At 46.3% G+C, this 22,119-nt stretch overlaps 1 protein-coding gene across 1 annotated transcript in view; it reads right to left on the bottom strand.

Moving 5' to 3' along the window:
- The window catches only part of BCO1 (beta-carotene oxygenase 1), a 35,539-nt gene extending 26,539 nt beyond the window's left edge, over positions 1 to 9,000 (bottom strand). Inside the window, exons 1-2 of the mRNA XM_055411138.2 lie at positions 8,937 to 9,000; positions 4,122 to 4,250 (exon numbers count right to left, since the gene is read on the bottom strand). Of these exons, the coding sequence (XP_055267113.2) occupies positions 4,122 to 4,250; positions 8,937 to 9,000 (193 nt within the window). The remainder of the gene's footprint in view (positions 1 to 4,121; positions 4,251 to 8,936) is intronic.
- Positions 9,001 to 22,119: the final 13,119 nt, after the last annotated feature.

Here is a 22,119-nt window from a genome sequence, read left to right on the forward strand (position 1 = left end):
CGAGGGGGCATCAGAGGGCAGACACACTGAAATCATAATCACAGGAAACTAGCCAATCTGATTACATGGACCACAGCCGAATGTGGTCCACTGGAGAAGGGAATGGCAAACCACTTCAGTATACTTGTCTTGAGAACCCCATGAACAGTATCAAAGGGCAATATGATAGGATACTGAATGAGGAATTCCCCAGGTCGGTAGGTGCCCAGTATGCTACTGGAGATCAGTGGAGAAGTAACTCTAGAAGGAATAAAGGGATGGAGCAAAAGCAAAACCAATACACAGTTGTGGATGTGACCGATGATAGAAGCAAGGTCCGATGCTATAAAGAGCAGTATTGCATAGGAACCTGGAATGTTAGGTCCATGAAGCAAGGCAAATTGGAAGTGGTCAAACAGGAGATGGCAAGAGTGAACGTAGACATTCTAGGAATCAGTGAACTAAAATGGACTGGAATGGGTGAATTTAACTCAGATGACCATTATATCTACTACTGTGGGCAGGAATCCCTTAGAAGAAATGGAGTGGCCATCATGGTCAACAAAAGAGTCCGAAATGCAGTACCTGGATGCAATCTTAAAAACGACAGAATGATTTCTGTTCGTTTCCAAGGCAAAACATTCAGTATTACAGTAATCCAGGCCTATGCCCCAACCAGTAACGCTGAAGAAGCCGAAGTTGAACGGTTCTATGAAGACCTACAAGACCTTTTAGAACTAACACCCAAAAAAGATGTCCTTTTGATTATAGGGGACTGGAATGCAAAAGTAGGAAGTCAAGAAACACCTGGAGTAACAGGCAGATTTGGCCTTGGAGCAAGGAATGAAGCAGGGCAAAGGCTAATAGAGTTTTGCCAAGAGAACGCACTGGTCATAGCAAACACCCTCTTCCAACAACACGAAAGAAGACTCTACACGTGGACATCACCAGATGGTCAACACTGAAATCAGATTGATTATATTCTTTGCAGTCAAAGATGGAGAAGCTGTATACAGTTAGCAAAAATAAGACCAGGAGCTGACTGTGGCTCAGATCATGAACTCCTTATTGCCAAATTCATACTTAAATTGAAGAAAGTAGGGAACACCACTAGACCATTCAGATATGACCTAAATCAAATCCCTTATGATTATACAGTGGAAGTGAGGAATAGATTTAAGGGACTAGATCTGATAGATAGAGTGCCTGATGAACTCTGGACAGAGGTTTGTGACACTGTACAGGAGACAGGGACCAAGACCATCCCCATGGAAAAGAAATGCAAAAAAGCAAAATGGCTGTCTGAGGAGGCCTTACAAATAGCTGTGAAAAGAAGAGAAGCGAAAAGCAAAGGAGAAAAGGAAAGATATAAGCATCTGAATGCAGAGTTCCAAAGAATAGCAAGGAGAGATAAGAAAGCCTTCCTCAGTGATCAATGCAAAGAAATAGAGGAAAACAACAGAACAGGAAAAACAGGAGATCTCTTCAAGAAAATTAGAGATTCCAAGGGAACATTTCATGCAAAGATGGGCTCGATAAAGGACAGAAATGGTAGGGACCTAACAGAAGCAGAAGATATTAAGAAGAGGTGGCAAGACTAAACAGAAGAACTGTACAAAAAAGATCTTCACAAGCAAGATAGTCACGATAACGTTATCACTGACCTAGAGCCAGACATCTTGGTGAGGTCAAGTGGGCCTTAGACAGACATGTGAAGTCAAGTGGGCCTTAGAAAGCATCACTACGAACAAAGCTAGTGGTGGTGATGGAATTCCAGTTGAGCTATTTCAAATCTTGAAAGATGATGCTATGAAAGTGCTGCACTCAATATGCCAGCAAATTTGGAAAACTCAGCAGTGGCCACAGGACTGGAAAAGGTCAGTCTTCATTCCAATCCCAAAGAAAGGCAATGCCAAACTACCGCACAATTGCACTCATCTCACACGCTAGTAAAGTCATGCTCAAAATTCTCCAAGCCAGCCTTCAGCAATATGTGAACCGTGAACTCCCAGATGTTCAAGCAGGTTTTAGGAAAGGCAGAGGCACCAGAGATCAAATTACCAACATCCACTGGATCATGGAGAAAGCAAGAGAGTTCCAGAAAAGCATCTATTTCTGCTTCATTGACTATGCCAAAGCCTTTGACTGTGTGGATCACAATAAACTATGGAAAATTCTTAAAGAGATGGGAATACCAGACCACCTGACCTGCCTCTTGAGAAACTTGTATGCAGGTCAGGAAGCAACAGTTCGAACTGGACATGGAACAACCGACTGGTTCCAAATAGGAAAAGGAGTGCGTCAAGGCTGTATATTGTCATCTTGCTTATTTAACTTATATGCAGAGTACATCATGAGGAACGCTGGGCTGGAAGAAGCACAAGCTGGAATCAAGATTGCTGGGAGAAATATCAATAATCTCAGATATGCAGATGACACTACCCTTATGGCAGAAAGTGAAGAGGAACTCAAAAGCCTCTTGATGAAAGTGAAAGAGGAGTGTGAAAAGGTTGGCTTGAAGCTCAACATTCAGAAAACAAAGATCATGGCATCTGGTCCCATCACTTCATGGGAAATGGAAAAACAGTGGAAACAGTGTCAGACTTTATTTTTTTGGGCTCCAAAATCACTGCGGATGCTGATTGCAGCCATGAAATTAAAATTTCCTTGGAAGGAAAGTTATGACCAGCCTAGATAGCATATTAAAAAGCAGAGACATTACTTTGCCAACAAAGGTCCGTCTAGTCAAGGCTATGGTTTTTCCCGTGGTCATGTATGGATGTGAGAGTTGGACTGTGAAGAAAGCTGATCGCCGAAGAATTGATGCTTTTGAACTGTGGTGTTGGAGAAGACTCTTGAGAGTCCCTTGTACCGCAAGGAGATCCAACCAGTCCATTCTAAGGGAGATCGATCCTGGGTGTTCATTGGAAGGACTGATGCTGAGGCTGAAACTCCAATACTTTGGCCACCTCATGCGATGAGTTGACTCACTGGAAAAGACTCTGATGCTGGGAAAGGTTGGGGGCGGGAGGAGAAGGGGACGACCGAAAATGAGATGGCTGGATGGCATCACCGACTCTGTGGACATGAGTTTGAGTGAACTCTGGGAGTTGGTGATGGATAGGGAGGCCTGGCGTGCTGTGATTCATGAGGTCATGGAGAGTCGGACACGACTGAGCGACTGAACTGAACTGAACTGATACTCTTCCCCATCTCCACCTGGCCTTTATTACTGAAATCTTTGTTAATGTTTGAAAGCATTATCTTCTAGTGGCCTCTGCTAAGGGTTATGAGTCATTTTTCTGTCTTTGCTTCCTTACTCCAGTTCTTTTCTTCCCGGTTTGGCACTAATTTCCATTCTTCATGCTAACTGTGCACTAGAACCACCTTGTTTTAAAGATCACAGAGGCCTGAGGCCCACACCACCAGTGTGCTCAGGGTCATCTGGGAACATAGATGCTCTATCCTTACCCTTCAAGCCCTGGGCAGGGGTCTCAGGATTCACAGCTTAAATGAGCATCCTGGGGGATTCTGATGCAGAAACCCACAGACCACCTTTTGAGAAGTACTGGCTTTATGTTACTTGCAAATCAGAGGGCCCTAATTGCCTTATGCGTGCCCTCTTAAATTATGTATAGCAGTATTTAAATGTTTTTGTTTATATTTCCACTGTTAGACACAGGGGAGGCCTTGAGAGCTCTAGAGGACAGGAGAGACCAGGCCAGCCTGTGCTGCACCAACACTGGCAACCTGACCGACCATCTCAGAAAAGAACAGAAAACAGTTGCTTACCTCTGAGAGTACAGTTTTAGTCTGAGACCCACTAGAAACTTTTAGGGGCTTCCTAGGTGGCTCAGTGGTAAAGGCTCCACCTGCAATGCAGGAGCCACAGGAGATGCAGGTTGGATCCCTGGGTCAGGAAGATCCCCTGGAAGAGGAAATGGCAACCGACTCCAGTATTCTTGCCTAGAAAATCCCATGGACAGAGGAGCCTGGTGGGTTACCGTGCATGGGATCACACAAGAGTCAGACATGATTTAGCTACTAACCCAGAAGAGAATTGAAACTTGTGTGTTGCTTTAAGGTACTCCACCTGTGGTCATTTGTTACAGCACCCACGGCAGACCGTGCGGTGCTCTTACCGTCTCTGATTGTGAAGCTGTGGAGCAAGGCCAGGCCATCGAACCAGTGGTTGTATCTGGTCTCGCCCACTGTGTGCATCCCAGGCCCATTGCGGAGCAGGATTCCCTGCAGCCAGGCTGGAATCTTCCCTGATGAGAGAAAGAATTTTTGGTTTCCAGCTCTGCACCTATACCAAAAAGTTCAAAGAAGTGGCCATACAGCCCCTGTACTACTCACTGAATCTGTTCACTTCCAGAAAGAATGTGCCTGGCATTGTGTGGGCTCTGAGGATACCGAGACGAACAGGCATCGTCCCTGCTTTCAAGTAGGGCTTCCCAGGTGGCGCTAGTGGGAAAGAACCTGCCTGTCAATGCAGGAGACGTAAGAGACATGGGTTCCATCCCTGGGTTGGGAAGACCCCTGGAGGAGGGCATGGCAACCCACTCCAGTATTCTTGCCTAGAATCCCACGCACAGAGGAGCCTGGCAGGTTACAGTCCACGGAGACACAAAGAGTTGGACACGACTCAGCACCCACGCACACTGCTTCCAAGGAACTCCTCATCCATTAAGAGACAAAGACAAAGGAAAATACCCAAAATACACTGTGATGAAGGCGATGCAACAGACTCAGCAAGGGTGCTGGGTGGAGCAGAACTCCACTCCAAGGTGGGTTGAGAGCAGGAGGGTGAGGAACACTTTGTGGAGGAGGTGACCTGGTTGAGTTCTGAGGGAGAGTTGGTGTTTGCCTTGCAAAGGCATGAGGAAAGAACATTCTAGAGCTGTGCTGTCCCATGTAAGGGAACTGCGTACTGGAAACTTGGCTAGTCTCAACTGAGAGGTATAGTAATTGTGAAATGCACACCAGATTCCAGAGACTTAGTATGAAAAAGAAATGTAATACATCTCATTATCAATTTTAAAACATTAGTTATATGTTGAACATTTTGGATATGTGGCATTAAATGAAAAACACTATTAAAATATATGTTGTCTGTTTCTTTGTACTTTTTGGTACGGGGCTATTCGAAAAGTTTAAATTACACATGAGGCAGGCATTCCACGGCTGTTGGGACAGTGTTACAGGTGCAGTCAGCGCCCTGCCCACGTCCCCTTGGCTTTCATCTCTCCCTGAAGGCTGCTTTCTGCAAATACCTGAAGCTCTTCACCTGAGGGCTTTGTTCTCACTGTGGGGCAGCTCTGCACACACGTGGACAAGCTGGATCCACGTGGAGAGTTAATGCCCCTGGAAGCTGCTCTCACCCGATGATAGATGGGGTGCTGTGGATCCAAGGCCACCACTTTCTTGCCCTCGGTGGACACAACGTGAGGCGTGCTTTATACTTTGCCTGGAGGATCCGACTCCAATGACTCCTGGTGGTCAATGGCTTGACAACGCCTCCTTTGCTGCCTTCCCAGTGTTCCTTGGGAAGCACATCCCAAATAAATGACTTACTTCTGAATTCTTAGCTCTGGAGAAACCTGAACCCAGAGACCAGTTCAAAGACCATGAAGTGTGCAAGCTGTTTAGTAAGAGCTGGCCTGTAACTTTCAGGTGAGAGTATAGCAAGTGTTGAGGATGCAGGGTTAAGTAGGGCCAAGAGACCAAGGTCAATAAGACCATACCTAGCTTTGATTTGGTGCTTAGACGAAAGGGACACTTTTGATGGGTGTAACAGGGAATAACAGGATTAATTTTTTTTTGCAATTTAAAATATTGAGATAAAATTCACATAACATAAATCCATCATTTCAAAGTATACAATTCAGGGTGTTTTTTTGGTTGTTGTTTTTAGTATATTTACAATGTTTAGCCCTGTGCCCATTAGCAGTTAATCCGCATATGCCACCCAGCCCCTAGCAACCCCTAATACACGTTCTGTCTCTAAGGACCTACCTCTTCTCATACTGATGGAGTGTGATCAGATTTGGGGTACCAAAAGTTATTTCTGGCTATGGTGTGGACTCTGGGTGGAGGAGAAGCTAGAGAGAGGCGGGAAGACCCGAGAGAGGAAGATAGTAGCGGTGGGGCAGAGAAGCTGATGAAACAGAGGGACTGAGGGTTTGACTGATTGTGGGGGAAGCGGGAAGGGAGCACTGAAAGAGTGCCAGCCGAGTCTCTCGCCCTGGGTGTGACTATCCACAGCGACCTGGGACACAGGAGAAGGAGCAGGTTGAGGCAGAGCAGGGAAAGATGAATCTGAGCTTGTAAGGAAAGCCCTAGACGTAAAAAGAACATTTGTGCTGTGCTTAGTTGCTCAGTCATGCCCATCTCTTTGCAACCCCATGAACTGTGGCCCACCAGGCTCCTCTGTCCATGGGGATTCTCCAGGCAAGAATACTGGAATGGGTTGCCATGTACTTCTCCAGGGGATCTTCGCCACCCAGGGATCAAACCCAGATCTCCTGTATTGCAGGCGGATTCTTTACCAGCTGAGCCACCAGGGAAGCCCAAGAAAACTGGAGTGGCTAGCCTATCCCTTCTCCAGGGGATCTTCCTGATCCAGGAATCGAACCGGGGTCTCCTGCATTGCAGGCAGATTCTTTACCAGCTGAGCTACCAGGGAAGCCCTAAAAAGAACGTTTACTGAGCACTATGTGCTGTAGTAGATTAAATCACGTAGTCACTGCAGCAACCCCATGTGGTAGGTACGTGCTGACTTTATTAGCCATACGAGGAAACTGAGTCAGGAAATGCTCAAGTGCCTTGTAAAGGAAGAATCAGAGTAATGAATGCACAGCCGGATGTGAGGCCAGAGCCTTGGCCTGGCTTCCCTGGACAGATGTGGCCGCACAGCACCGTGTGTAGTGAGCTGCCTGCCAGCAGACCCTGACCGACGGGTTAGACATAACCCTGCAGGGAGGCCGGCCCTGGGCTGGAGCCTGTCCTCTGCTGGCCCGCCTGGCCTCAGGCAAGTCGCCGCTTGTCCCGGGCCCTCAGCTTCACAGCTGTTAAGGGAGGAGGCCCAGCTTACAGCAGTGGCCCCCCGCCTGCATGCAGCCAGAGGGCTCTGAAGACACACGTTTCTGGGCTTCACCCCTGGGTATCTGATTCAGAGGGTCTGAAGTGGGTCCAGGAATTTGAGATTCTAACAAGAGCCTGGGGAGTGCTGGTGCTGCAGGGTTGGGGACCATCCTTTGAAAACAACTGACTTAGATCTAAAGGTTCATTCAGCATCTCAGGTCCTGGGATTCTTGTTCTCTAAAATTTCCAAGTATTGACATGCAGTCAATAAGCATGAACTGTAAAGGGAGTATAATGGCAAAATGCCCACCGTACCCCGGAGCATACAATGATGGGTATCACAGATCCACTTTTTTTAAAAATAAAAAGTTAATAGTAAGTGTACATTTATTTTTTGAAAAAGTATTTATATATAAAGTCTACCTATAAACAGATTAATCTGTCTTTGTACTATCTTATTTCCCCAGTGGCTCAGTGGTAAAGAATCGGCCCACAATGCAGGAGACGCAGGTTCAATCCCTGGATTGGGAAGATCCCCTGGAGGAGGGCAGGGCAACCGACTCCAGTATTCTTGCCTGGGGAATCCCATGGACAGAGGAGCCTGGTGGGCTACAGTCCACATGGTTGGTTGCAAAGGGTCAGACACAACTGAAGTGACGGAAAGTGAAAGTGAAGTTGCTCAGTCGTGTCTGACTCTTTATGGCTGCATGGGCTGTAGCGCACCACGCTTCTCCATCCATGGGGTTTTCCAGGCAAGAGTACTGGAGTGGGTTGTCATTTCCTTCTCCAGAGGATCTTCCCGACCCAGGGATCGAACCTGGGTCTCCCGCATTGTAGGCAGACGCTTTACCATCTGAGCCACCAGGGAAATCCTGGTGGAGCACACATGCATACACTATCTATATTGATGTTTCTTTTAAAAACTTAAAGAAAACAGACTCAAATATTAATAGTCCTTAAGAGACAGAAGAAATACAGCTGACTTTTATTTCCCTCTGGGTTCTCACTTGCACTTCCAAGTTTTATATCTGTGTAATATACATACACATATAGATTGCACATTACCTCTGTAATCAGAAAAAATATACATAGACGCTATTTCTTTCTTCCAAAAGCCTTCCAAGGCAATTTGTCTGCTGTAAAGCTCCACTGTGACTTGCCTCTCAGTGGGCACTGCTGTCTTGTCCTTGTGAAAACTGCCCATCTGTCCAAAACAGTGGTGTGGCTGAGCTGACCCCCTTCCCTGTTCTCAGCACAGCTCCTGGGACCCGGAGGGCAGACCACTCTCTGCCCTGTAGAGTCTAAACAAGATGGTCCCAGGAAAGCGGCCATGCAGAAGAGGAGGAGAAAGCTATGAAAGGAGGGTTCGTGCGGCAGCTCCCACCCTGGAGCTGTCTCATCTGCTCTGCAGTGCTCGCACCCTGAAACCGCACCTTTGAGGAAATTTCATCCGGCTCTGCGGTGCCCCCCACTGCCCGCACCGCGCATGCACAGGAATGGGCCCTCGCACACGCTTCTCGAATCATTTTGAAATTAATTTAGGATGCATCCACTTTTACAAATACCGCACCCTGGGGACAGAGCACAGTTTGCAGAATAATCCCACTGGCTATGAGCCAATAGCAGTCGTCCTGGGACTTCTCTCCTGGAGTAGTGAGAACCACTGACCCCCCTTGAAAACTGAGTTATAATGCATAAAAGCACACGGAGATTTTCACAGGGAATACGCCTAGAATATGGAACATGTCTCCTCTATTTGCGGTTTTCCAGATTTTCCAAAAATGATTTACAATAAACATTACTTTTATAAGCAGGAAAAAAAAGTGTACATCTAAACATTTAACTGCCCATGGTTTACACAAAATGCTCACCTATTACTCTGGCCCTCACAGGCTCCAGTTGCTCCTTCTTATTTCTGCCAAATATTATTTCCATCGTTCGGGGCTCTGAGTGAGAGCGATGCTAAGAGTGAACAGAAGCTCGTCCGTGTTCAGGGACTGTTCTTGGCCCCTCCTTGTCTTCCCTCCCTGCAGCTTCCTTTACATCTCCTTCCCTTCAGATGGCACTGGCTTCTCCCCGAGCTGTCCCTTCTTGGAGGGCCCGGGATCTCTTCCTGCACAGGGAGAAGCTGTGCTGGCGTGACTTATGTTTGGTCAAAGGTCAGTTCCCCGGCCGTGTGTCGCAGCTAATCTTTAATCCTCTGATTATGTCCCCAGCTCTCCCTTTCCACTTCCACTTTTGGCTGAACCAGAAACAAACAAACAAACAACTTTCTTGATGGGTTTAAACTGTGGGATGGGGGAAGGGTAAATTGGAAGACTGGGATTGATACCTACACACTAATCTGTATAACGTAGATAACTAATAACGAGCTTCTGTACAGCATAGGACACTCTACTCTATAATGGCCTATATGGGAAAGAATCTAAAAAATGAGTGGCTATGTTGTATAGGTATAACTGATTCATTTTACTGTACACCTGAAATTAACATAACGCTGTGTTATGCTATTGCTTCAGTAAATCAACTGTGCTATTGCTTTAGTCGCTATGTTGTATCCAGTGCTTTTGCGACCCCATGGACTGTAGGTTGCCAAACTCCTCTGTCCATGGGATTTCCCAAGCAAGAATACTGGAGTGTGTTGCCATTTCCTTCTCCAGGGGATCCTCCTGATCCAGGGATAGAACCCACATCTCCTGCATTGGCAGGTGGGTTCTTTATCACTGAGCCACTAGGGAAGCCCCAAATCAACTATACTACAGTAAAAATGAAAAAAAAAATTGGCAAGATCATTTAGGGAAAACTGTTTTGTTTTATTTTGACTAAAGGTCCCTGAGTCTCCTCACCACCCCCTACCTCCTAGCAAGAAAAAGAATCATATGTAAAGAGCAACTTAATTATATTTCATTTTTTGAAGAAGTAAACATAAAATGTTTCACATACCCTTTTAAACAATAAATACTGGGAACCAAAAACTTTACTCACGAACTGTAAGGAATAGTATTGAAGGTTCCTCTGCATTTCTGAATCACGAGGTGATGCTATCACCGGAAATCCACACTCATGTTGCTATGAATGTTGGATGATGAGTTACTGACCTCACCTTCACTTATGTTGCTTCAAGAAAGAACCAACTGTTCCCTCTCTGGGTGGAGTGAGAAAAGTGAGAGGTGCTGGCCTTTGTATAACCGGCTGGGTCTAGCAGTGTCAGGGCTGGGTCCAGACTGTCTCAGGATCGCAGAGCTCAGCTCGGAGAGCAGCCTGGCTGGCTTTGCTCCACTGTGGCCACACGTTCCAATCACCTGGTTGGGAGCTTCAGCAATGCCCACGCTGGGCCCCACTCCAGGCCCACCCAGAGTCTCTGAAGGTGCAGTCCAGCCCTCAGGAGTCTTGCAATTTCTCCAGAAGATTCTCACTTGTGCAGCAGGTGCTAAGAAACTCTGGACCAAGGAAAGATGCTGCATGTTTCCAGTGATGCTAGATTCACGTTCCTCCCTTTTCTGGGGTGTCTGGGGTATGTTATGTACCCTTTTGGAGCCTCCATTTCCTTTTCCGTAAATGGAGGTTGTAGTGATATCAAAATCTCAAGGTCATTCAGAGTCAAGAGTCTAGCAACACCCCAGGCCCCCAATCACTGTGGGGGCCCTCTCCTCCCCACTGTCTCTGAAGGCATTTCTGTTTGACCCACATTTTCCATTCCACCCCACAATAACTCGCCAGTTTATTCTGCTGTCTGGTTTAAACATGTGTAGCCATGTCAGAGTTATTTATTCCTAGGCTGTGAACGCTGAGTTCCTGTGAGGATTAAAGGAGAATGTCTGGCATACACTGAGCATTTGGGAAAAAATTACACTACCAAAGACGGCAGCTCTGGTGCGGAAGTAAAGAGCTCAGGGCTTATGGGGATCAGAAGACCTGGACTCTATAATTTAAAAACTGTAACTCTAGCAAAGTGATACAGTCATATATATATATATGAATTAACAAAAGCAGTTCCCATCTTTTGATGGGGTGCTCATGGTTTATAACATAAATGGCATTACTTTGAGAGAGGGATAACTTAGGTATGGCATTGGGTTTTTTTTCTTTTGCAGCCTGAGGCAGTTGTAAAATAACTTAATGTAGCTTTTTACAACTGTGTATTCTATAGTGATTTTTCATTTGGTGAAATTTTAACTGTTAATGTTTTTGGCATTGTGCTTTGTACCATTTATTAAATAAAAAAAATTAAAAAAAAAAAACTAACTCGTCACACGACCCCTCTGAACCTCGCTTTATTCTGCCAAAAGTGTTGGCAATGCCCAAGTCATGGGGCTTGTTGAGAGGATCAGACTGAAGCTATGAAGTGAAAACATGACCATCTTCTCCTTGCTCATTTTGCATATTCAGAAAAGCAGTGGCCCCATCCATGGAGAATCTTTTCTGAGTCAAGCACTTGGTGAAGCACTCTGCATGTACTGACTTGCTCTGGCCTTATATAAAACTGTGACATGGGTGTTCTTAGCAGCGTTTGGGGGATGAGAAAACTCAGGGAAGACAACCAGGTTGCCTTGGATCATACAGCTACTAAGAGATAGAAGCAAAACCAGGAAGTCTGACTTCAGAACACACACTCTTGACAATTTCACACAGCTCCAATGAGTGGGGGGTATTTGCTAGGTTTCTACTGAACAAAGTAATGGGTGGAGGACCCCAAGAAGGCCAGTCTTGGGTTGAAATGCTGGCCTTATTATATATAGAACACTGAAGAACCCCAGTTCGTGAACCTTCATTCAGGTTCCAACTGTTCCTCAGGCCAATGTCATGGTGAAACAAGGGATTTTTTACAATGGTGATAATAACTTGATCATTACAATATATCTCCATCTTCATTATCTAGAGCTGCCATCACAAAGTAGCACGGAAGGTAATTTTCTCACTGTTTGGAGGCTGGGAACGCCATAACCCAGGTGTCGGCAGGGGGTTGATTTCTTCTGAGACGTCTTCTTGGCTTGTAGACAGTCTTCTCAATGTGTCCTCAGATGGTCATCCCTCTGCATGTGTGCATCCGCCCCCCCCAGCATCTCTGTGTGTCCACTTTTCCTCTTAAAAGGACACCAGTCAGTTTGGATGAGGGCCCACCCCAATGGCCCATTAATCACCTCTCAAAGACCCCCCTCCAACACTGTCACATTCTGAGGGGCTAGGGGTTGGGACTTCAATGTGTGAATTGGGGAGGGGCACAGCTGAGCCTACAATAGCATGAAGGCTCAATGACAAGTTAACACAGGGTGTGTTGGCTGAAAGAAACAGAATATCTGCCGACACACCAAACACATGCATTCATCTCAGACATCAAGTCACCCGGGGGTCTTGGGGGCTCGGAAGCTCACCTGGGTCATCTCGCCAGGCTCCCACCTCCCACACTGCCTTCCTCAGGGGGTTAGCACTCTTGGGCTTGTTCAGTTTTGCTTATGAATGACTGCCTTCCCTCCAGGAAACATGTCCTTGCAGAATAACTACAAAAGTAAGTAGATAAGATGGGGACATAGCAGGAATTTTATTTTTTACATTTGCCTCTCTTTTTGTGCTAGAGAAAACTCTTTCCCATAATGACCTGAGCAGATTTTTATTAGTCTCATTGGCTGAACAGTGTCACATGATCTCCCCTAGTCCAGTCCCTGGCAAAGAGGAACAGCAGTGCCCCGAGTTCCTTAAATCCATCAAAAGTCACCCCTGAGGAGCATGTTGCCATCTGAATCATACCAGGATTCCATGAGCAAGGAAAAAGGAGGGAATGGCTTGTAATAGGCAACCCACAGTGTCGGCTGCAGGCAGTACAATGTTCATTAATCTTCAAATTCACATTTCCTTAACACCAACTACAGGCTGAAAATGCAGCAGCAAGCCAAACAGGAAAACTATTCTGTGCCTTCTTGGAACTCACACTGACTACATGCCAAGTTCTGAGGATGCAGAAGTGATTAATGAGAGTCAGTCCCTGCCTTCTTAGACTCTCATGATGTTCTTTTGGTTTGGGGGCTGAGTCTGCATATCCCACAGGACATACATTTCCTAAGGCTGTTAGAGGTGGTGCAGTGGTTCACAGGGCTGTCTTCATGTCAAGCTTCCATCTTCCCTCTTTATAAACAGCGATAACAAACAGCCAAACGGTAACCCACTCCAGTATTCTTGCCTGGAAAATCCCATGGACGGAGAAGCCTGGTAGGCTACAGTCCACGGGGTCGCATAGAGTCGGACACGACTGAGCGACGGAACGGAACAAACAGCAGCTGCTATTTCCCAAGAAGCTCTGGCATCACTCTGGAACCATAAAAACCTGACGCCTGCTTTCTATGTCTTTGCTAATAGGGAAGAGTGGACAAGTAGGAGTTGTCTCCTGGCCTGTCCTCCAGCCTCTGATAAACACCACTCACTGGATGTTTGACACATGCCAAGAAGTGTACTAAGTGTCTTATTAGCCATCTTTTACTTAATCTCTTCGAGGGACTCATTAGTAATCTTATTTTTACAACCTCAGAGATGTGGAGGAATTTGATCAAGGTCAACAGCTAGTCAGTGCATGTTCTTGCCCAGTACCCAGTAATGCTGCCCACTTTTTGAAGCTGTTGGTTGAGTAGATACGAGAGCAAAAGTAGGTGTTTCTTAATTTCTAAAATGCCTTAAAATGGGACAAAAACTGGCCAATGCATAAGCGAACAGGGCAAGGGGAATATGAAAGGAAGCAACTCTTCACACACAAGAGTTTTGGTCATTTATTGATATGTAACAAACCACTCTAAGACTCAGTGTCTTCAACATCAGTTCAGTTCAGTCGCTCGGTCGTGTCCGGCTCTCCACGACCCCATGAATCGCAGCACGCCAGGCCTCCCTGTCCATAACCAACTCCAGGAGTTCACTCAAACTCATGTCCACAGAGTCGGTGATGCCATCCAGCCATCTCATTCTCCGTCGTCCCCTTCTCCTCCCGCCCCCAATCCCTCCCAGCATCAGACTCTTTTCCAGTGAGTCAACTCTTTGCATGAGATGGCCAAAGTATTGGAGTTTCAGCTTTAGCATCAATCCTTCCAATGAACACCCAGGATTGATCTCCTCTAGAATGGACTGGTTGGATCTCCTTGCAGTCCAAGGGACTCTCAGGAGTCTTCTCCAGCACCACAGTTTAAAAGCATCAATTCTTCTGTGCTCAGCTTTCTTCACAGTCCAACTCTCACATCCATACATGACCACGGGAAAAACCAGAGCCTTGCTCAACATCGCTAATTATTGTGTGTGTGTGTGTGTGTGTGTGTGTCACTTGCTCAGTCATGTCCGACTCTTTGCAATCCTACGGACTGTAGCCCATCAGGCTCCCCTGTCCATGGGATTCTCCAGGCAAGAATACTGGAGTGGGTTAGAGAAATCCAGATCAAACTATAGTGAGGTACCACCTTACACCAGTCAGAATGGCCATTATTAAAAAGTCTGCATAAAACAAATGCTGGAGAGAGTGTGGAGAAAAGGGAACCCTCCTCCTACACTGTTGGTAGGATATAAATTTGTGCCCCCACTATGCATAGCAGTATGGAGGTTCCTTAAAAAACTAAAAATAGAAATACCATATGATCCAGCAATCCCACTCCTGGGCATATATCCAGAGAAAACCGTAATTCCAAAAGATATACACACCCCTATGTTCATTGCAGCACCATTTACAATGGCCAGAACATGGAAGCAACCTAAATGTCCATCAACAGGTGAATGGATAAAGAAGACGTGGTACATATACACAATGAGTATTATTCATCCTTAAAAAAAATGAAATAATTCCGTTTGCAGCAACATGGATGGACCTAGAGATGATCATACTAAGTGAAGTAAGTCAGACAGAGAAAGACATATACCATATGATGTCACTTGTGAGTGGAATCTAAAATATGGAACAAATGAATCTATCTACAAAACAGAAACAAGCTTACAGACGTAGGGAGAAAACTTCTGATTACCAAAGGGAAAAGGTGGGAGGGGGTAAATTAGGAGTTTGGGATTAATATATTCATACTACCATATATATAATAGAAAATCAACACAGAGAACTCTACTCAATATTCCGTGCTAACCTAAATGGGAAGAGAGTCTGAAAAAGAATGGATGTATGTATCTGTATAACTGCATCACTTTGCTGCACACCTGAAACCTGTACAATATTGTCAATCAACTCGACCCCAATATAAAATAAAAATTAAATTAAAAAACACTATTTAATGAAAAAAATGACTTAGTGACTTCAAACAACAGCCATTTTGATCGTGTCTGTGGGTTCAGCGAGCTCAGCTCTGCGGGTCTGCAGTGCTGTGTGGGTCAGTCCTCTGCTTTCACTGTGTGTGGTTCCGGGCATGGTTGGGAATCCGCTGGCAGCTGACTGGGACACCAGGAGGGCTGGGCCTGGGCCTCTCTCCCTCTCCATGCAGTCTCAGAGCCTGTCACTCACCCTCTCCCTGAGATCTATCAAGGTAGCCAGAACTTCTTCCGTGGCAGCAAAAGTCCCCTTAAGGTGAAGGCTTCAAGACAGAGGAAGCCAAAGGTACCAGTCTCTGTTAAGGCTGAACCCAGGACTGGCAGATCTGGGCAATTCTAGCAGGTGGATGGTGAGGAAGCAGGGATGACCCTGCCAGGGACATCATAAGAGATGCTAACAACTATAAGTGCCATTTACTGAGAGCTTCCTGTGTGCTGGGCTTTCTTCTAAACCTTTTGTACATAAAAACTCACGTCCTCCTCAAGTAACCCCAGGTACAGGTGTTTAGCTCCATGTTACAGAGAAGGAGAGGGAGGCACAGAGGAGCTAAGTAACTTTCCCAGTAACCAGGCAACCTGGCTCTGCCTGTCCACGGGGTCACAGAGAGTCAGACACGACTGAGTGACTGAACTGAACTGCAGGCACGTGCAGCTGGTGGCTGCCATATTGGACAGTGCGGATCGTCATGGAAATTTCTGATAGTGCTGAGTTAGCTGGAGAGCTGCCAGGATGGCATTTATATGTGACTCGGAAGACAGAAGCAGGTATGACTGCACAACAAGCCAGTTTGGAGGGTACGAGGGTCAGAGAAGAACATGGTTCACAATGGTAAGTTCATTCATCCATTCACATATTCGTCTGTTCCGCAAGTACAGGGTGCCACCCTCGGGGTGGGCGGTGGCACATCAGAGGTGACACAGAGGCAGGAGTGGGAAATCCTCTAGGGTGAGGAAGGTGGTGAGGAAGCGGATGTCCAGAAGGCTTCCCAGAAGGGGCAATGCTGAGCTGAGAGCTGAACGATAACTGGGAGTTGGCCACATGGAGAAGCTGGGAAGAGGCCCAAAGGGACCCAGCTTGGGCAGAGGCTCAGAGGCATCACTCAGCCTGGCCACACCACTTCATACCAGACTATTGAAGCAGTGGGCACGCAGGAGAGGGGAGGCAGGATTGGGGGAAACGGTGGGCAAGAGAGAGGGAAGCGGGGAAGAGAAGAGCTGTTCAGACTTGAAGCACTGCAGGCTGGGGTTGCCGAGAGGGAAGCAGGAAGAAGTTTGGAGTTCTAGGAGGCGCTGACTGGCAGGACCCTTCCCTGAGCTGGGTTGAGTATCCCCTGGACCTCCTCCTAAGTCACACACACGTTTTCACAAGTTGGCCATGTTGCCTCCAGCAGCAATCCAGAGGCTTGGAAGAGGACTCCCTCCCAGAGGGCGGAGGGCGGAGTGCAAAACCACACACCGTCTGCCCTCTGGAGGGTCTGAGAGGCTCTCAGGGGGAGCAAGAAGGTGTGGTCTCCTCCCTCGGGAAGCGGGGAGGACGGGCGTTCCCAGATGTGTGCCCCGCTTTGTGCTTTGTGCTCACCAACCATATTTTCTTATCCCAGCCCAGACCCAGCAGGCACTATTACTGTCCCCTCTTTATGGAGGAGGGCTTCCCTTGTGGCTCAGCTGGTAAATAATCCACCTGCAATGCAGGAGACCTGGGTTCGATCCCTGGGTTGGGAAGATCCTCTGGAGAAGGGAAAGACTACCCACTCCAATATTCTGACCTGGAAAATTCCATGGACTTGCATAGTCCATGGGGTCGCAAAGAGTCGGATACAATTGAGCGACTGAAATGGAAGCAACTCTTTCTGGGAACTGGTGATGGACAGGGAAGCCTGGCGTGCTGCAGTCCATGGGGTTGCAAAAAGTTCGAGCAACTGAACTGAACTGAACTTTATGGAGGAAGCAACGGACGCTTTTGAGGTTGTAGCCCTGGGCCAGAAATCACACAACATGTGGCAGGGGTAGGTGACTGAACATGGGATCCTCTTACCTGGTCATCTGGGGAAGGAGGCAGGAAAGGGAGGCTACCCTTCCCTGAGGCCACTTTTTCCCTGAGCATGTTGCATCCATAAAGCAGTCTTGGGATCAAGAAGTAAAGCTAAATTCAAAAGGAAAAGTTCTTGTGATATAAAAACAACATCCTTGGGGGCTTCCCTGGTGGCTCATTGGTAAAGAATCTGCCTGCTGATGCAGGAGACATGGGTTCAATCCCTGATCCTGGAATATCCCACAAGCTGAGAGGCAACTACCCCAGCTGACACAACTGCTGAGCCTGTGCTCTAGAGCCCGGGAGCTGTAGCTGCTGAAGCCCTGGAGCTCGAGAGCCCGGGCTCAGCGACAAGAGAAGCCAGAGTGATGAGAAGCCCTTAAACTACAACTTGAGAGTCGCCTCCACTCACCACAACTAGAGAAAAGCCTGTGCAGCAACAAAGACCCAGCATAGCCAAAAATAAACATAAATACATAAAATTATTAAAAACAAAAAAAGACAGCCTCGGACTTCCCTGCTGGTCCAATAGTTAAGACTCTGCGCTTCCACTGCAAGAGGCATAGGTTCGATCCCTGGTCAGGGAAGTTCTGCATGACATGTGGTACAGCCAAAAAAATAAATAAAAATAAAAAAACACAGCAGCCTTATTTCACAATTCTGTATCCTCTACTAAAATTATGGCCTAAAATGAGTTAATGTTTCCCTTTTGGAGATAATGTTATCATATCTAAATTACTTTGCAGTTTTCCAACTAAGCTAGCTTTTAAATGGTGCCTCTAACTAGCCATGGTGATAAGCTGAACAGATAATGTGGAAATCTGGGATAGCAGGGTTCAGGGTAACAGGCAAAGTCCCAGCAAAGGTGGCAGCTGCCTCCCCTAGGGACAAGCATTGGTGGGGAGTTCCAGAACACAGGATGTAGGGAGCAGGGGGAAAGCCTCCCTGGGATTCCAGGAGCAAACACTTCATTGCTAAACAAAGACCATAAATTATGCCATTAACATTTAACAGGATTTGTAACTTCCTCAAAGTTCTACTAAACAGCAGAGGCTGGTGTCATATAGGGTATGACTGGTAGAAAAGCGGGAAATCATAGCTCCTGACCTCATGGAGAAAGGAAAGCAGGTAATAATAATAACCACACAGATGTACTGCACATTATCACTTATATAAAATGAATTTGTCACACTTGGGAGGTAGAATCGACAAGACAAAAATACAGTGGGCATTAATGTTAAAATGGAAGTAAACTGTTGTGAAGACATGGAATAAGTGGCGCTTAACTCCTGCAGCACCTGAGAAGGCTTAGGGGAAGAGGTTTACAGTTGAGCTATTCTTGAAAAAGCGTGTAAGTGTGCAAATGTATAAGAGAAGGCATTCTCAGGAGAGAAACAGCATGTGCAAAAGAGTGGTGGTGTGGCTGGCTGTGGCAGGCCACCCAGCGGGAGATAAGGTAAGGTTCTGCAGTTTATCTTGGTGCTGGGGTACTGATACGAAATAGGAACTTGGCAATCTGGGGGCCTCTGCTTGAGATGCCTCTTCAACTAGCTCTCCACCCCAATCCCTACCTCTACCTTGTTCCTTTCTAGTCCTTCAAGATCCAGGTTACCAGGCACCTTAGAGTAGCAAACAACCAAGTGTACATGAGCAAACCTGGAAGGCTCACCTACACAGATGTTTAAAAAAATCTGGAGAACACCGCCCACTATTCCAACGACTGAGGTCACTATCAGCTGCTCAGAGCTGGTCCCCAAGTATAGTGCTGAAATCATCAGAAAAGTGTGCAGGACATGACTACTCAGCTGTGCAAACATGTTTCTCGGAATTTGATCCAGCAGCCTCAGCCTTCAAGTGGGATCAGCAGCATGAACAGCAGCGAGATTATTACTTTGGTTTACATAGGTGTTGAGTCTATAGCAAGAATCACAGAGATGTTCGTGCCCTGTGGGCAGCATCCCAGTCCCGAGAAGAGACTTGTCTGAGCTTGGCTGTCCCAGAAGCAGACCTGAAGACCAAGATTCCAGTGCATAGACTGTTTATTTGGGACGTGAACCCAGGAAATGCCAGTGAGGGAGTGGGGAGTGAGACCGGGAGGGTAGACATTGCTGTTGTCGTTTAGTTGCTAAGTTGTGTCTGACTCTGTGATGCCATGGACTGTAGCCTGCCAGGCTCTTCTGTCCACGGGATTTCCCTGGTGAGAATACTGGAGTGGATTGCCATTTATTTCTCCAGGGGATCTTTCCAACCCAGGGATCAAAGCTGTCTCCAGCTTGGCAGGCAGATTCTTCACCACTGAGCCACCTAGGAAGCCTTTGGTAGACATTAACAGTGCATTATCAAGGCCATTACATTCTGGGACAACTGAGCTCCCTTGGTGGGGAACTCTAGAGATGGTGTGAACATGCCTTAGAGTGATCTTGAAAGAGCTGAGGGATTGACCTAGGAACTTTGGTCAATAAGGATGAGAGTTTCTCCTGAGAGGCTAACTTCCAGAAACTTTGCCAGGGAGGCAAAGAGCCACGGGTATCTGAATTGAGAAGCCTTACATGGTGTAAGGTAGGGTGTCGCCAGTGTCTGCTATAACCCTCAAGAGATAACTCAGAAGATGTTCATAGCAGTGTTGACTAGGATAGCAAAATTGAATAGATGGAGAAAATCACACATAAAATCTAGCAAATGGGAATGGACTAGTAAAGGTCCATTCATGGAAGGAGATTCAGCCACCACCATGCTGATTTCAAAGCCATTTAGCAACATGGAAAAGACTCACTATAATGCTAAGAGGGAAAGGCAGGATTCAATGTGAGCTGGTTATACGTGTACAATGATTGTGCCTGAGTGAAATGTTTATCTTCAAGAGAAGAAGCATTCAAAGGAAGCACAAAGAAATGAAAGCGTGTTTGGGAGATGAAACTATGAAAATTCTTTTGCTTTGTTGTTTTTTTGATCAAATAAGTGACAAAGATTCAATATGACTAACAAAAACACCAATTCATGTAGAATTGCACCCTTTTCCAAATAAACTGCTTGCACTTGAGTTCTTGTCTTGGGTTTCTGAGGGAAGCCAGACTAATGTGGGTCTGTTCCTAGGACTGGGATGTCTGGGCCGCAGGGCATGAACAGCATTCTGGTTCTTTTTAGGGACTCAATGCCCTATTTCAACCAAACCTGCTCTCTTCCTGTTTTCCACTTGCTGATAATGCAAACCAGGATTTGGAGGCTTGGGCAGCTGGATTGGATCCCTGGAATCAGGCTCACCATGGGTCCAGTCATGTCCTGTGTCTTTTCTTCACATCCATAGAAGTAAAGGCACATTGAGAGCTGATATCACCCAGATAAATTCTGTGCCCAGGAGTCTGCAATTAATCAGAATATGAAGAACATGAAAATGGAATTTAGCCTGCAGATTTGCAATCCTTATCGAATGTCGCCAGCACGTTCCATGAGGGACATAAATTAAGCCTTTACCCAGGCAATATACTATCTCTGCGTGTGGCCTTCCACATAGTTTTCTAATGAAAGTCATTTGTTGCCTGGCCCCTAGAGATAAGAGGCTAGCACTACCCAGTCATTGTTCCAGCCTGTGAGTCAGCGCTGACATCGAATCCTACCCAGGGCCCTGCCTGGCGGAACGACTCCCGAGGGCTTGGAAGGCTTCTGGGAATGGAAATTGGGTTGGGAGCAGGGGTTGGTTTTCAAGGGTCAGCCCCAGGGACCTAGGATGGGGCCAGGCTGGCCAGTGTGATTGAGTCCTACTGTGTGCCAGCCAAGGGACAGACGGAGATTAAGAGACATCATTCCTTCTCCCCAAGAAATGCGCAGAATAAAATAATCCAAGTGTACCTCAACAGAAAGCTGGATAAGCAATATGTGGTCTATATTATCTGCAGTAAAAAAGGAATAAAGTGAAAACTGTGAAAATATTATGCTAGACACAAAGGTACACATATGATTCTGTGTGTATGAAACATCCAGAATGGTTAAGTTCATAAAGACAGAAAGTGGTAGTTGTCAGAAGCTGGGGGAGAGAGGATGGGAGCTAAAAACAAAAAGTGGTAACTTAGGTCAGAGCAAGTTAACAGCTTAAAAACAAACATTAGACAACTGTGTTTTCTAAAGCCTTTGGCCACCCTGCCATGAGAATCCATTCATCTGACACCTTTTCTGAAGACTCCAGAGCCCCACCATGTTGCATGGCTCCCTTCTCCAACCACAAATTACTAACTTCTTACGCAGCCCATCTCATCCAGTGCTGCGTTTGTCATAATGGTATAAACCAGACCCTGGTATCACCGCTATCACAACCCAAATGGCCTACATAGATATCCTTCTAAAGAAGAAATTCCCTAGAGAAACTCTGGCATTTTCCCACTGCTAAAGTATCATAGTAATTTTGGCAAACTTAATTAATCTTGAAAGTTATCATAAACAACAAACATTACCCAGAAAGGCAAAGGAAAAGCTAAGGTGGGGACATAACATATCTGAAAAACCCTTCATTGAACATTTATTCTATAAACTTTTTAGGAATGCTCTCCCCCCCCACCAAAAAAAAGGAATGAAGCATCAATACCTGCTATAAGATGGATGAACCTTGAAGACATAATGCTAAAGTGAAAGAAGCCAGTCACAAAAGGTCACATAGTGTAGGATTCCATTTAGATGAAATTCCCAGAATAGTGGGTATATAGGATGTACCATTGGAGAAGGCAATGGCAACCCACTTCAGTACTCTTGCCTAG

This window comes from Moschus berezovskii, chromosome 22 (genome assembly GCF_049115385.1).
Source record: "Moschus berezovskii isolate FMDL1 chromosome 22, NW_MosBer_1.0, whole genome shotgun sequence".
Lineage (NCBI taxonomy): Eukaryota > Metazoa > Chordata > Mammalia > Artiodactyla > Moschidae > Moschus > Moschus berezovskii.